This window comes from Lepisma saccharinum, chromosome 11 (assembly GCF_977018435.1).
Source record: "Lepisma saccharinum chromosome 11, izLepSacc3.1, whole genome shotgun sequence".
NCBI classification, from domain to species: Eukaryota; Metazoa; Arthropoda; class Insecta; order Zygentoma; family Lepismatidae; genus Lepisma; species Lepisma saccharinum.
Genome location: NC_139239.1, coordinates 74334496 through 74352417, shown reverse-complemented (window position 1 = coordinate 74352417; position 17922 = coordinate 74334496). Strand labels below are relative to the sequence as shown.

Sequence of the window (17922 nt, the reverse complement as noted above, 5' to 3'; positions counted from 1 at the left end):
CAATATTCAAGTTGTGTAGAAGATGTTTAAGTGTATTTGATGGGAGGAAAATGGTGAATGGGGTTCGGGAAGTGAATGCAGAAATTGCTAAAAACAAGTTAATTCAACATTTAAAATACTGTAAAAATCATAAACCTGTTCATATGGTGATGCCCAATCCAAGAGAAAATGCAGAATTCAAAAGGTTTGAAGCCTTGTCGGAACACCCAGCATATATAGTCTGTGATTTTGAATCAAATCTCAAACCTCTTGCATTTTGTAGCCCAGATCCTGAAGAATCTTCAATTACACCATACCAGTTACATGAACCTTCCAGCTTTTATTATGTGATTGTACAGGATGGTGTTGTTAGTAAAAAAGATTCATACATGGGAGCAGATGCCATCAAAAAATTTGCACATAGAATAGAAAATGAGTGCCATGACATAGCATCTAATATCTTATTAAAATCAAAACCTATGTTGCCTTTAACAGAGAAACAAATTGAAGATTTCAACAATGCAGAAAAATGCCCGGTATGTAAATCTGAATTTTCAGATACAAAAATCAAGGTGAAACACCATTCTCATACAGATGGTAAATTCAAAATGGCCCTGTGTAATAGCTGTAATATTAAGATCCAGAGACCAAAATTTATCCCTATATTTTGCCATGGAGCATCCAATTATGATTTTCATCATTTGATCAGGTACGAGGGGTTTGACAAGCAGAATTTAAATATTTTAGCTGAAAATGATGAGAAATATATAGCTATTAGCAAAATAATTAAAGTTAATGGTGTTCCTATTCACATAAGATTTCTTGATTCTTACAGAATTTTATCGGCTAGCCTGGCTACACTGGCCACTCAATTATCTGATGATCAATTCAAAATCACATGTGCCTTGTTTCCAAATCAGGACCTGAAATTAATTAGGCGGAAGGGTGTATATCCATATGACTATGTTACAGATTTTTCTAAATTTGATGAGTGTTCTTTGCCACCACAAGAAGAGTTTTACAGCAAAATCAGAGGATCTGGAATTACTGATGATGATTATCACCATGCCCAATTGATGTGGAACAATTTAAAATGCCAGACATTTGGTGATTATCACATGGCATATTTAAAACTTGATGTGACCCTCTTAGCTGATATATTGCAGGCATTCAGAAAATCTTCTATGCAAAATTATGAGCTGGATCCAATATATTTTTACAGTGCCCCGGGCCTAGCATGGTCTGCAATGTTTTTAAACACTAAAAGGCAATTGGATCTGATCCAAGATCAAGATATGTATCTGTTTATGGAGCAATGTATAAGAGGGGGCATGGTTCAATGTTCTCAGAGATATGCCAGAGCTAATAACAAATATATTCCTGATTATGATCCAGCACTGCAATCAAATTATATATTGCATGTGGATGCAAACAGCCTGTATGGTTATGCCATGATGAAAAAATTGCCACATGCAGGGCTTGAATGGGTTGAAGATTTCAATATTGAAGATCTTCAGGACTTTGATGACAGTGACTATGGCCTCTTCTTAGAGGTTGATCTGACAATTCCTGATGATTTACACAACAAATTTTCTGATCTGCCCCCAATTCCCGAGGTTCAGTGCTCACCTGGCTCTAAACAGAAGAAATTGATGATGACACTGGAGCCAAAACAGGGTTATGTCTTATATTATAAAAACCTCCAGTTCCTGATGCATCATGGTGTCCAAGTGACCAAAGTTGGAAAAGTTTTGAGGTTCAGGCACTCAGAATGGTTGAAATCATATATTAATACAAACACAGAGCTTCGAACATCTGCAAAGAGCCAATTTGATAAGGCCTTGTTTAAATTGATGGTCAATTCTGTGTATGGCAAAGCTATTGAAAATGTCAGAAAACATACCGATGTTAAAATAATTACTGACCCCAGCCTGAGCAAAAAATTGGTTGCAAAACCTAATTTCAATTATAGAAGAATTTATGATGAAAATATGGCACTTTTCAACATGAAAAAAACAAAGATTAAGTTTGATAAACCTATTTATGTAGGGGCTGTGATATTGGAATTGGCCAAATTACATATGTTAAAATTGTATTATGATGTGCTGAAACCTTTTTATGGTGATTGTGTAAAATTAATGTACATGGACACGGATAGTTTTGTTCTTGATATTAAAACAGAAGATGTTTATCAAGATATGTCACAGCCTGAATTGCTTGAATATTTTGATACCAGTGAACATACAAAGATTCAACCCCACAACAAAAAGGTGCCTGGCAAGTTAAAAGATGAGACACTTGGTGATGTTATTGTGGCATTTGCTGGGTTAAGGGCCAAGATGTATAGTTTTGAAACATGTAGTGGTGCTGTTGCCAAAAAAGCCAAGGGCATTGGCAGAGTAAGTGTTGAAAAAGAGCTTGAATTTGAGGATTACAAAAATTGCCTCAAATCATGTAGCACCATCAGAACATCAGAATCCAGAATTCAGAGTGAAGATCACTTATTGACTAGCAATATTGTAAGAAAAGTGGCTCTGGACCCACATGATGATAAGAGATGTATTTTATCATGTGGCATACATACTCTACCATGGGGTCATTGTGATTTGAAAAGTGGGAATCAATGCCCAATTACAGAGCATGATTTGAAATAAATAAACATGCCTATGAACTTATTTGGGTTTAAAAAACAAGGTATTATGGACCTGCCAACACCACAACCCTCTTCTGATATAATATCTAAACTGAGTGCTTTGTTAATTATTCATCTGAACAGCATATTTACAGATGTTGATGATGAAACAGGTAAAACATTGTACATATTTAACAATAATTTAAATCATTACCAATTACCTGTAGGTGGTAAATTACAATTTATTACAACCCCTGAGGGTGATGTTAAAATTTCAGTAGGGAGAAATATTTACAGAATTAAGCACTCAAACATGGTTTCTGGCACTGTTTATACTGTTTCTGCTGGTGACTGCTTATATATTGAAGTCCCTGGATCCTATGACAAGCTTATACCCTTTTTTATAGAATTAAGAATCAGATACTCTATAATAAATAACCGCTAAAACAAAAATGCCTAATGATATTTTTGGCCATACAAGGCATGAAGATCACAGTTGATGAGATTTTGATGCTTGATGTCAGAGTCAAGAAATTAAGAAGTGATTTACAAGCTTTACAAACCACACTCAATGCCAGTCTTCAATTAGAAATTACAAATTTGCAATCACAATGCATGGACCCTCTTCTTAAAATTGATTCTGAACTCAAATTGCTGCTTCAGAAATATACTGATTTGGCCACATTGGATAATTTTCAAAGTTTAGAAGAAGCTGTAGCAGCTCTTCAAGCCAAATTTAAGACCCAGGCTAACAACTCTGAGCAATTGAAACAACAATTGGAAGAGCAAATAAATAAAGTCCAGACACAGCTCCAAACAATTGTCAAAAGCATAAAATCACAAGAAGATTTTGATCTTGTGATTTCCACTCTAAAGGAACAGATTCAGTCACTCCAGATACCTAATCTGGATCCTCTGAACAATGCTATAGCCGAGGTTAAAGAAAAAATTGAGACACTTGAAAATTTTATGAACAACTTGCCATCTTCTGATGCTTTGAGTGCAATAACTCGGAGTGTTGCAAATATTAAGCTGCAACTTGAAACATATGAAGATTTTGGAAAAATTCAAAGTACCATAACCCATCTTGAAGGTACAATAGCAGCAGTGCAAAGTGATTTGGCAAATGTACTAGAATCTCGCCTGCCCGGTATTGTAGATACCCTTGTTAGTGTCCAGCAACAAATCACAAAGCTTGAAAACCTCAACACTGAATCTGAGCTATCTCATTTTCATCACTTGATTGATGATATCCAAACAAAACTTGAAATTTTACTACAATCAACACCCTGTCAGGCAGATATAGCCCTGCTCCAAAATGCTATGCAAAATGTGGCTCATGCTTCTGAATTAAACAATGTAAAATTGGCACTTGAATTTTTGCAAAATACAGTATCAAATCTGCCTACATCACAGGAACTTAAAAATATTAAGAGAGCAGTGAATCGCATATTGAAATCAGAAGATATCAAGAATATCCAGGCAGAGATCAAACATCTCACTCAGACAGTGGCCACTCTTCCAACTAATCAACATATTAATGAATTGCATGCCCTGTTTGAGGATATCAGAAGACAAGTCCATGATCTTACTGCTCAAAATTCAAAATTGGCAGTTGTTGAAAATTTGCAACAAATTGTAGCTAATATCAAGCAACAGCTAGGGACCATGGAATCCAATCAAGCAAATGCTTTGTCTGTTTTTGCCACCCAGCTACAAGAGATTGTGCAACAATACAAGAAACTTGTTGTGGACATAAAAATCAAGCCAGGCCATGATGATGTTGTTAGGACCATCAATGAGCACCTTGAATCTGTAACAAGTAGATTGCTCACAGCAGAAAAAGAAATAACAGGCATAATTGAGAATCCTAAACATACAGTAATTCTTGAATTGTACAGCATCCCCAACAAAGTATATGATTCTCCATTTACACCAGGTGGCAAAATATATATGCTGTCCCCTGCACAATTTTATTACCAATTTTTTGTTGGGGGCACATTGAGACCAATCAAGATCAAATATTGGCTTCAACCACAGGCACACCACTACCCTACCTTATCAATAACAAATGCTGATAACAAAGTGAAAATCACCAGTGTAGAATTGGAGGATTTTACAGATCCCAATACATTAGAAACATCTTATGCTGAAGATGATGGATCTCTGGAATTACATATACAAATAGGGGACAAATTATATTTAGAAAATCCTGCAGTATCAGCTGCTGAACACCCTATAGTTGCAATATTCTTGTTTACATATTATGTCTAGACAAATTATTGTTGATGAATTACACAGACAAGCCAGACATAATTTTAAGAGACTGCCAGTAGTCACAAAGGGCATAGATGATTTATGGCAGAGCGACTTGATTGAAATAGCAAGTGGACAGCTGAAAAACTTAGACAAAATCAACAAGGGCTACAAGTATCTACTCACTGTAATAGACACATTTTCAAAATTTGCCTGGGCTGTGCCACTCAAATCCAAGACTGGAAAATGTGTTACAGAAGCTTTGAGAACAATCATCAATCAGAGTGGAAGATCACCGCGCTATTTGCAAACAGATAATGGCAAAGAATTTTATAATTCAGTGTTTCAACAATTTATTAAAAGCCAGGCAATACAACATTATTCGAGTTACAGTGATCTCAAGGCCTCAATTGTAGAGAGATTCAACAGAACCTTAAAAAATCATATGTATAAACAATTTACACTTCAAGGTAATTATAAATGGATTAATATTCTTCCAGAACTTCTACATAAATATAACAACTCGGTCCATTCCACAATCAACATGAAACCCTCTGAAGTAACTTCATCTGATGAGCAAAAATTGATCAGCACTGTTTATTATCCTAGATACCAGCCAACAACAAGAAAAGCCAAATACAAGATTGATGATCAAGTAAGAATCAGCAAATATAAGCACTTATTCAAAAGAGGCTTTACAAGAAACTGGAGCACTGAATTATTTACAGTGGTTCAAGTTAAACCCGGGACCCTTAACACATATATAATGAAAGATCACCGAGGAGAAATTCTCAAAGGCAGGTTCTATGAACAAGAGCTCAGCAAAACTAAACAGCCTGACACATATCTCATAGAAAAAATCATCCACAGAAAAGGCAACAAGTTATTTGTCAAATGGCTAGGACTCCCAGAACACAGCTGGATCGATGCAAACAAAATAATAATATGAACACCTGGGATGTTATAAAGAGGCTGCCAGAACCTGAACAGCAGAATAAGAGAAATGGAAAATTGCTACCTGATAATATTAGGTGTCTTATTGTTGGGCCATCTGCTTGTGGTAAAACTACACTAATGGTTGATAATTTTTTATTGGCACCCAACTGGTTAGACTGGAAAAACAGGCACTTGTATATCTTCTCTAAGAGCTTGGAACAATTAAAATATCAACAGCTGATGAAGCTATATGATGGATTGGATATAGCCACTTTTGAACCAGATGTTAAGCCACTTCATGAATGTCTCGATAATTCTGTTGTTGTGTTTGATGACATTATACTGGATAATCAAAACAAGGTTAGAAATTTCTTTACACAGGGCCGGCACAAAAACATTGATTGTTTCTACCTGGCACAGACTTTTTCAAAAATACCCAAGCAACTGATCCGAGACAACAGCAATTTTATATGTGTGTTTCATCAAGATCATACCAACCTCAAACACATACATGATGAATATGTAGGTGGGGACTTGAGCTACAATGATTTTTCTAAGTTTTGCAGTGGGTGCTGGAACCAGGACAGTTATGGGTTTGTCACAATTGATATGACAAGAACACCTAATAGTGGCAAATATAGAAATAAAATCAACAATTTTCTAGACATTGAAACATATATAAATAAACATGAAAAGGCCAATCATTGATGATCTTAAATTAAGAGATTATCTTGTAAAAAGATTTAAGGGATGGAAATCAGAGAACCGAGGAATTTATGAAAAAAACAAACAAACAGAACAGCCTGTAATTGATGCTATTAGTGAATTAGGTAAAAATATCAAAACTGTTACAGAGCAAAATCAAAATTTGATCACAGAGCTTGTACCTGTAGCTGCAAGGAACATATTAGATTATCCATTCACCCCACTTTCCAGTATTCATACACCTAGTCCTATTGCTCCTAGAAGAATTGAAGCTACTCAGGATCCTATTGAATTGGGTCTTCTTGCTCAAAAATATTTAACCACACCTAAAGACAACAAAGATGAGGTGTTTGGCTTATATGCTGACACAGAGCATGATGGTGGCATCATACATAGAATTGGCAATTTCAGAGTAACATTTATGGGGGATGATCTGATTGTTTATTCAGAATCTCGTCTCGGAGAAAAAGGTGCTTTTGTTAAGTACCCCGGAACACCTGGATTGTGGGAACTGATGACTAGGAAGAGACCTGGCAGCTATACAGATCAAGATTATGAATATTACAAGGAAATATTAATAAAATCAGATGCTCTATACCAGAACAATGATCCCACACAAAAAAGAGTCAAGTCTAGCAGTGGAGCAAAATACAATAATTTAATCAAGCCCATATGGTCACAAATCAAGACTGGCACTGGAATCAAACAATACAACACCCTGCCTAAAGAATTTGTGTGGGTTGATGATGTCAGGAAACTTGTAGATAGGTTATTGGTGATAGCTGGGGAGGAAAATGCTGGCAACAACAATTTTTACAATGAAAAGGTTGGAATTATGGACATGATAAGCACCAAATTGTCTAATTTTATAGTGAATGACACTAAGGGGATTGGATATCTCATAAAAATTATTAATACTCTACCACCTAAATTTTGGAATATTTCTGAGGGTCGGGGCCTTGTTAATGATATTATAAACAAGCTGCCATTTGAATTACATATTCCAGGTTATCAGTATTGTGGTCCAGGCACAAAATTGGACCATAGATTAAACAGAGGGGATCCTGGTGTTAATCCCTTAGATGCTGCTTGTAGAGACCATGACATATCATACAACACACATTCTGATCTTGACAAGAGACATGTTGCAGACAAGAAATTAGAAGAGGCTGCATTTGGTAGATTTGTAAGCAAAGATGCTTCTTTAAGTGAAAAAATAGCAGCATTGGGAACCACCATAGCTATGAGCACCAAACAAAAACTGGGGTGGGGGTTGTGAATATGTATATAATACACTTACAATGAAGGCCAAGGGTGTTATGTATCAAATACCTTATGCAGGTCTTAAATCTCTTAAAACTATTGACAGCCTTTTAACCAAAAAGCAGCGCAAGAAAAAAAATTCTTGTCTTGCAAAGGGACATGGTATGAAATTGTTACTTAGTACCCCCCAATTAAAAAAATTACAGCAATCAAGAAAAAAAATCACATGTGGGGGGATTTATATTTACCATCCCTGCCATCTTAGCTGCTCTCGGGGCTGTTGGGAGCTTGGCTGGGGGATCAGCTGCCATAGCAAAAACAGTAATAGATGCCAAGAAGAATAGGGCAGAATTAGATGAATTGAAGCGCCATAACCTGGCTATTGAGAAACAAGGCAAAGGTGTTAAGAGAGCCATGAATAAGTTTAAAAAAAACAAGAGCCGCTTACAAACCAAGATATTGAAGCTTTAATCAAGCCACTGGGCATCAAACATTTTAGAGGTGTGTACATGTCTGATTCTTTACCAGAACAACCACTCAACAAAGAGTGTGGCATTGTTAATTTGGATAAGTACAAAAATCAGGGCACTCACTGGATTTGCTATCTTAAATATTTAAAAGATGAGGCATTTGTGTTTGATTCATTTGGAGGTGTTCCACCTGAAAATTTAATAAAATATCTAAATTCAGCTAATCTTTATTACAATAATGCCCGTGTTCAAAACTTCAAAGATGTTAATTGCGGACATTTGTGTTTATCTGTTCTTAGATATATGTCTCAAATAAATAAACCATCAATTGAAGATTTTCAAAAAGCCTTGTGGTATTTAAAACATCATGGGGGTATTCCATCTCACCAGCCAAAATTCAATATTGAAACTCAAATTGCATGATGACATAGTGTATCCCAAAACAATAGCTCTCAGAGCATTTTATGGCATGTACTTAATCCCTAATATTACACACCACAACAACAAAATTGCAGTTGGTGATGAAAAAATTGTCATCACTCCAGGGCAATATAATCTATCCACTCTAAATGCTCAATTACCCAGAGGTGTAGTATTAACTCAAAATTCTGTCACTCACAGAGTAGAGATTGTATCTGCCACAGAAGCAATGAATCTGGGTACTATAGGACAGCTGTTAGGCTTTGAGAACAACACAAAACTTGAAGCGGCCATCAAACACACTGCTATTAATATACCTAAATTCTTAGCCATAGAGACTCTGAATATTCACTGTAATGTGGCTGAGGGTATGATCACCAAATCAAATGGCATAGGCACTCACAAACAAACCGGCATCATTGCAACATTCAAACCTAATTCTGAATTTATGGAGCCCATCATCTACAATCCATCCCCAACATTATATTTTCCTGTCTGTCATAATAGAATAGATAATATTGAATTGATGGTCACTAATGAAAAAGAAGAATTAGTTGATTTTGCTGGAGCCACAACAACTGCAATCATAGAGATTAATATTTAAATAAAAATACATACAAGAAGAAAATGGAAAATATTGAGAGTTATGAGCTACAATCATTCCCCCCAAACAGGAGGACATTTGCAAATTTAAATCAACCCAACACAGAGATTGAGGTTGATCTTGATGTAGGGGATGGCTTTATACACCCCCACAGAGCAGATCTATACATCAAATTTGATGTTGTAAAGCTCGATGGAACAGATTATCCGGCAAATTCAAATATAAGATTAGTAGATAATTTTGTGCCCCATCTGTTCTCTGAAATTGAGATCAGAAAACATGGTGTTGTTATAAACAGAATAGATTATCCCGGCATTACCTCCACAGCTTTGGCCACATTAAAATTATCCAAAACCGAGGCTTCTTACTACAAAATAGGTGGATTTGAGGCTGGTGATAAGATATTATCTAAAAACCACACTGTGCTGTTCCCTATGCGCCTGTTGCCAGGATTCTTCTCAGATTTCAAAGATATTATGTGGAAGGGTGGTTTAAGAATCACATTTAGAAGAGCTGCAAATGATAACAATGCTTTGATGAGGTACAGCACATTAAACTCTACAGGAGAAGCTCTGCCTAATACCCTACCTGATGAGGGCAAATGCATTATTCAGACTATGGAGTTAAGAATCCCTGTTGTTGAATATGAGGCCAGTTATGCTCTTAAATACAAAGCTGATATGATAAAAAAATCCACAAATTCCTTTACAATTTTATACATATCAATGTGTACAGAAGCCCGCAACTGGTACATATTATGAGTTTGATGCTACAAATTCATTCTCCAGCATACAATATGACATGCCTGATTTTGTGGTGGTACTGTTTCAGACTGGAAGACACAACAATCAGGAAAAAAATTCAAGTAAATTTGATAACTGCAACATCAAGAACATATATCTTAAAAATGGCAGAAATGAGGTCTTTCCTAGAGAAAATTATAATTTAGACATGTCCAAGGATGATTTCCTCAAATTATATGAGGCATTTTCGGCATTCAAAAGGGTCACTACTGGCAATACTGACATGTATTACATACCAGATGAATTCAAAGCACAGAGACCCATGTTTGTAATTAACACTTCAAAAAGAAAACAAGTTGTGGTGAATGACAGGACAAACATTAAAATTATCTGTGAATTCCATGAGGCATTACCTGATGACACCATATGTAGTGTTATTCTCATAGGTGAAAAATCATATGTTTATGATGTAAGAAATGAGAGAGTCACGGAGCAATTCTAGAAGATATTTGCTCTATTATCCTATTGTACAACACACAAACCTCAACTGTATATCAGCTAGCAGTGAATATCTCATGTGTGGGCATATTATTTTGTTGTATGTATTTCAATCTTACATATTTTATCAGAACTCAAACCTAGAGCCCCTGATTACAAGGCAACAATATTAACACTTCTCCATATGGAATATATCCATATTTTACTGGGTTCTGAGACCCTAATACAGACAAAATTGGATTTTGACTGCAATGAATTATTCTCCAAGCCTTGCCTATGCTCTTATTATCAGAATAATACAAAACTAGAATTGCTTTCAGCATGAAAAGCAGTTCATTGCTACTGTGTCAGAAAATATGTATCTTTATCTCAATAATCTTTGTTACACTTTTACATGTTGCACAGAAAATGTGTATCTTTATCTCAATAATCTTTGTTACATTTTTACATGTCACACAGAAAGATTAATGGCCCCTTCAGTGTATCACACAGAAATATTATTAATGCCCCCTTTTAGCTGTGTAGATTATATCTCTTGCGTGCCGGCAAGACATGCAAGCAATTAATTATGCTTACCCGCTCTTCTCCTATTGTATTGAGCGAGTGGTTATAAAACATGAGAAAATAAGGAAACTGAGAAATTCAGTTTTTGTACAATATATTGTTGTAAAACACTTTTTACCAGGTTTTCAGATCTGGGAGTTGTATATCAACTAGGAATAATTATTCTCAAAATCTCACGTGTGGAGATATTATTTTGCAACATGTATTTCAATCTTATACATTTTATCAGGACTCAAACCCGAGCCTTTTGTTTACAAGGCAACAATATTAACATTTTTGCCATCAGGGGAGGCTTCACATTTTATGAGGACTTAAACCCAGAAGCCTCCTGATTACAAGGCAATAAAAACCATGCACTACACTCCACTGGGTCTCAGAACCCAGTAGCTATGAGCTTTATATCAATTCAAGATTCCTGGGATTTTGACAGAAAAACACACTATAAACAATAAGATCATATGGGAACTTGGCATTGTTTTAAGTATAAGCAAATCTGTCTGAGAGGCTTCTTCTTTTTCTACACTAGAATTCAAAATTCTTAAAAAATCAGAGCATATCACACTGGAAGAATTGGGGTATAGGCCCCTCTTGGCATTGTTTTAAGTGTAAGCAAATCGGGCTGTTCAATCAAATAGCCTCTTCTTTCCTACACTTATAAGTGGTCCTTATCCTATAGCCAATCCCACTACTCTAACTCGTGGCCGAGAGTTAGAACGATGTGACTAAACTTCCCCGCTCTTGCTTCCGAGTTCGAAGCCTGGTCTCGGCATGGAGTTCTATCCCTGCGGTGTTTCCTTATCAATTTAATGTAATTATCATCCATCCTCATAGTTGCGATAAATTATAAATGTGTCATAGTAAAAACAATGCAAAGTAAGAACAAAAAAATATTGTAAGATTACTGCAATGTCAGAACTACGTTGCAAAAAAAAGTGAACACCAGATCATTTTCAAGCAGGCATTTGGGGAGAACTGTGTAGAGGTAGACAGACAACATACTCCCGAAAGTTGCCAATCGACATGACCTTCGGTACTGAAGTTGTGCGTTGAGAAAACTTTGCTTGAGGCTCTTCAAGCGTCTTATCACGAATGCCTCGGTGTTCGCAGCATTGCCAATTCATTTTTCGTCGAGAAAATCTTTTTTCTCCTATTTAATTTGCTGTTGATTGTACGTACGCACCCTACACTTCGACTTATTGAGGTCCGTGCGACTAAAACTTCGAGTTATAGAAGTGATTAGAATTCAACTTCGACTCATAGAGGTTTTTCATAGTCTACCTTCGAGTTATTGAGCTCGAACGGCATCCCATAAACTGTACAAAAATTCGTCTTATCAAGGTTTTATTCGAGTAGTTGAGGTAAAATTAGTATTGAGTGTAATGGGCAATTCAAGGGGAGTACAAAAAATTCGACTTATCAAGGAATTCGAGATGTTGAGGTTCGAGTTAGCAGGGTTCCACTGTATTCGATATGTTATAGAACACCCACGTGACCAGTTAACACTCTGGCCTTTGGTGAGAACTGTCCCAGGTTCGATCCCCGGTGGGAAATTGAAAATGTAGATGTTGACCCGGGTCGATTATGAAGCTACTTGAAAGCAATAGTAAATCGAAGTACGGTATCTAGAACCAGAAAACCGCAGGGATGGGAGTCGATGCGATGTCGATATGTAAGTCAGCCACTGAAGTGCAAAATGCACTGCAGGAAAAATGTTGTGTAGTCCAAGCATCCAGCGACTATGAACCATCACGTAAAACATAGCCATGACTCACAAGACGGTGTCCTGGGAAAGATACAAGCTTTTCGCGAGATGTTAAAGGTAGAAACCTAGTTCTTCGCGTAGTTGCCCCATGTCTTGTAGTCCTTGAATAAAATTCCACAGTATAACAATAAGACGAATAAATAAGAAGCAAATGAACGTGATGGGAATTGAAACGCTGTTGCGAACCGGATCACGTACCTATGCAGTTCCTTGGTCCAGCGCTGAAGGGGATGTAAGCGTAGGGATGGCGTCCTTGGGCGTTTTCGGGGCTGAAGCGTTCTGGGTCGAACTTCTCCGGGTTGGGGAACACCTCCGGGTTACGATGCAGCATATAAGTGAGGATTATGGCTCTGGTTCCTGCAGGAATCGTGTACTCTCCTGTAAAGAAAAATACATCACAACTTTACACATTGATTTGATGTGATTTGTTATTTAGTGTCGTTTTCCTGCAGTTTTGGCTAATCGCGGCTATTAGGATGAGTGATGATATAATGAAATTGGTGAAACACTCATGAAGAACAGCCATGGCCGTGTTTCGAACCTGTGACCCCTGGCTTCGTAGCGCGCTGTGCTAACCAATCCTTCACGGAGGCATTAATACACCCCCCCCCCACACACACACACACATATCACATACAGGACTCGGAAGTTGATGAAAAATCATCTTTTTTCTGAGCCTTTTAAAGAATGCTAAATCTGATATCAGTCCGTTTCTTATAAGTTAGAACCAGAAAGCATTGCTTTTATTTTGTATTTTTCGGTCTTATTGGCTTTTAGGTAATTTTTCAGTATTTTTTTTTGCCGTCGTTATTGCATTTTTCTTCATTTTTGAGGTTTATTTTTCTTCTCGCTTGATGTTTCGTGAATGGATCAATACACGTGAAATCACCCAGAGCAGGTTGCTTCATAGTCATGTATTTGCTTCCTATTTTTTTATTGATGGATACATAGACCAATATGACAAATATGTAATATTTGACTAGTCCAGTAAATATGTTGAAAGTTACAAATTTTTGTAAATTGGGTGGACGAACGAACCATATGACACAAAATAAGTCATATCACGGAAACTATGTGGAATATTGTGATGACTTCGGTATTTTTGGAGAGGAGAAGGACAGTCCTAACAGAAAGTACCTGTGTTACCACTCTTACCTTTTCAAAAAGTAGAAAAATATTTAAAGAAAGTAATATGTTGTGATGAAAAAGACACTTCACTTCGGGTAAATGTTTGATAGGGAATCCCCGGTTTTACCACAATGAAAATTGATACACATCGTAATCAATACATGTTGAACACAATATTAAAAAAATCAGAAATGTAACAATGTTCGTGATAAAAATATCACAGGTTTCAATATTTAATGTATGAGCCATTGTTTCCACTGGCACACAGTTATATTTGGCCCTAAATCACTCACAAATTACCACTAATATGAGTATACATAATATTGTTAGAAATGTTGAATGCATGGGAGAACCATTACTATGGTGTATTGTATACCCAATTTTTGAACACATAAATTGTACCGGGTGTTTCAACAGAAACGCCGTGATTTCAAATCATCCTAAAAAAAATATTTAATATATTCTCAGTAATAATTTGTGTACGTTATGATTGACAAAAGTCTAAAATTTAATTTAATTTAATTTTTATCAGTACAGTAATGGAGGACAGAAGACTTTCACTGCAGCAGAAGATTCAGTTGGTGACCTGTTTTATTGAGTCACGCTCTAATGTTTCTGTCCAAAGTACCGTAAAAATCAGAAGCTTTCTTTATTTTGCAATGATTTTCAACTAAGTCAATTTAACAAGACTGGGACAGGACAGCAAAATTTAACAATCGCGTGATTTCAAATCGCTACACACATTTCTTTCAAAATGGTTTAGAGTGGCCTTCAACTAGCCCTGATTTAAACCCATGTGACTATTTCTTGTGGGGTTTCCTAAAGCAGGAAGTTTTCAAACGAGGAGCGCGATCATTAGATGGTTTGAAAGCAAACATCGAACAGTGTACTGCACAAGTTAGTCGTGCAACTCTTGGTCAGGTATTTGACAACATGTGCAACCTTGTGAGAGAAGTGATATATCGTCAAGGTGAACGTTTCGAACATGTCTTCCATTAAACTTTTGGGTTTTCTCAATCAGATTAAGTAATATTTTTTTGTGTAGTTATAACAAATATTTTAAAATGCCATTTCAAATCAAGGCGTTTCTGTTGAAACACCCGGTACTAAGACCAGAGTATTTGTCCCGAATGCATATGGATTAGACCATGCCGAATACTCCAGCACTCGTTGCTTGGCCGTTTTTTTTTTTTTCATATTCATATTTTTGTTGTTTTAATCCCAGAAATGTGATAAGAGAGCTCTACAGTCTGGCATTTATACGAAGACAGGAAGAGAGAACCTGTGGGCAAGAATTCATCACATCCTGTCTGCATCACATTTCCTTCATAAGGGAAAATCTTGTGACATCATGTTCCCATATCCGCCAGTGAACTTACGACGGGTATTCTGACCAGTAAATTTTTCAGAAGTGATAGTAATGGAATTTAGACCGAAACAATTTGGAGCTGTTTTTACGACCAATATAGATACTGACCTAACATTTTAATCAGAATAAAGGTTAAGGCGAGGTTTTGCAAATGTGTCTCTGGAAAAATGACATAGCGGTACAGAAAATTCTATTTTTTTGGATAACATTACTTATGAACGCTTCTGTAGTCGTAGATTATTAATTAATTAGGCATATTAAGATATATGCCTAGATTGACTTTATGATGGTTTATTTTAAGGCTCTCCAACCTTCTGTTAATTTATTAGATGAAATTAGCTTATTAAATAATGTAATTGAGTGATCTTATTTCAGTTTGTTGGGGACCTTGGGATGGAGCTCAAGAGGGATAAATGAAATATGATCAAGTGTAATGTACTTTGATGTGCATTGCTTTCAATCTGTGAACGTGCATTGGAGGAAAATATTATTTTTAGTGTTCACTGCATAAAATATGCAATTTCAGCCGTGCACCCTGCACCTCAAAAAAAATATGATACACAGGGTAAGGCAAAAGTCAGGTTACATGGGTGAATGGCCATCACGGTCGCCAGAGCTAGCACCACTGGCGTTTTACTTGTGGGGACATCGCATACATCGTGTACGCGAAGAAAATTAAGAGGCTGGACCACTTCAAAGACATTTCCCAAATCTCCCTCCCGCCCCACACACACACACAATAGCAGAATATGCAACTGGAAGCGTTGAATTGAAGCATGTATTTAAGCAGATGGTACAGATATTGAACATGTACTGTATCCAGGGTGGATAAAAATCATTATTCTTATTTAAAAAATCATTTTTGATGATTTATTTTAAGTCGATTTTTTATTTTTAAAAAAACACGCTTAAAATTATTTGTTTTTTTGTCAGCATATATATGGATATATTTTTTTTGTAGAAAGGCCTTTTCTGGTAAACGACCATGTAAAATATTTGAACAGTTTGATTAAAGCAAATAAAAAAAATATATGTAAAAAGGGCGTTCAATAAGTTTTACACAGATGGTTATAATATTGTTATTAGTTGCAATATGATGATGAAATTTTAGGTGAACATACTTTGATCCTTTGGCTTTAAAATGGTATTTTTTTTCCTATTGTTCACAGGTAAACCACAATGGACACTGAAGTAGGTATCAGGACCCGACAACGGTCGGTAATGGAATTCCTGTTCAAAACCGGTGATGAATCAGCCACATCAATTCATAGGAAGCTGCTTCAGGTTTATGGGGATAACACATTGGACCGCGCCAGTATCCAAAGATGGTTGCAGAGGTTTAAAGATGGTGATTTCACTCTTTTGGGCAAACCAAGATGTGGTAGACCATCAAGTGTAGTGATCGATGTGAACAAGGAAGCCATTCATTAAATCATCCAAAAGGACAGATGTGTAACCACAAGACAGCTTGCTGAAATGACTGGTGTGTCATTGGGTAGTGCGGTAACAATGGTGCAGTCTCTAGGATACAGAAGGGGCCTCCCCCATGGAGCAGTGGTAACGTCATTGCCTTGTAATCAAGGGGTCCCGGGTTCAATACCCGGTGGAGGTACAAGTGGTTCGGATCCCACTTTAAACTGTAGGTCCAGTCCCGATTATCCTTACTGTGCATAAAGTGGACTTAAAACACCAACTCAAACCAACTCTAGGATACAGAAAAATTTGTGCAAGGTGGGTGCCACGGTTATTGACAAGGGAAATGAAGTGAAACAGGAGGGATGTTTGTCTCGACCTCTTTGGGACTTTCAGCGGTGGCTCTGCACATTGTTTTGATGGTGTCATCACACAGGATGAAACGTGGTTGTTTCATTCAGATCCAGAAAGCAAAACATAGTCAATGGAGTGGCGTCATGCTGGTTCTCCTCGAAAAAAACCCTAGACTTTCCAGATCAGGCCAGAAAATTATGGCCTCCTTTTTCTGGGATCAGTGCGGTGTAATTTTCTTGAAACATGGCTCCACAATTAACAAGGAGCGTTATTGTTTGTCACTGAACAAGTTACGACGTGCTCTCCAGACCAAGAGACCGGAGCTGCAAGGTAAGGTCATCAAACTCCATCATGACAATGCCAAGCCTCTCACAGCCATGATGGCACAGCAAAAAATCATAAAAATGGGATGGTAAGTCGTCCCTCAGCCTCCCTATAGTCCGGACTTGGCTCCTTCGGATTTCTTCCTGTGTGGTCGTCTGAAGGCCCACCTGCGGGGGAAAACATTCGACAGTGACAAGGACCTCAGTCAGCCACCTGAATTTTACCAAAGTGCATTCAAGGCATGGAAAGAACGTTGGACGAGATGCTTCACAGAAGATGGAGGCTACATTGAGTGACATGGTCTTCTAGTCAAAGAATCAAAGTATGTTCACCTAAAATTTCATCATCATATTGCAACTAATAAAAATATTATAACCATCTGTGAAAAACTTATTGAACGCCCTTTGTAAATATACATTTTTCTGTTTCTGATACTGTCTCGTATATGAACCTACTATGGAAATGTTTGTTGAGTGTGTTAATGAAACTCTATAATAAATTC

The 17922-nt window shown here is 36.8% G+C and overlaps 1 protein-coding gene across 2 annotated transcripts in view; it reads right to left on the bottom strand.

The window, feature by feature from the left end:
* Window positions 1–17922, bottom strand: part of Cyp4c3 (Cytochrome P450 4c3) — a 128067-nt gene that overhangs the window by 39792 nt on the left and 70353 nt on the right. For both annotated transcript variants that reach the window (XM_083131412.1, XM_083131413.1), the window contains exon 11: window positions 13031–13210. In XM_083131412.1, the coding sequence (XP_082987538.1) occupies window positions 13031–13210 (180 nt within the window). The remainder of the gene's footprint in view (window positions 1–13030; window positions 13211–17922) is intronic.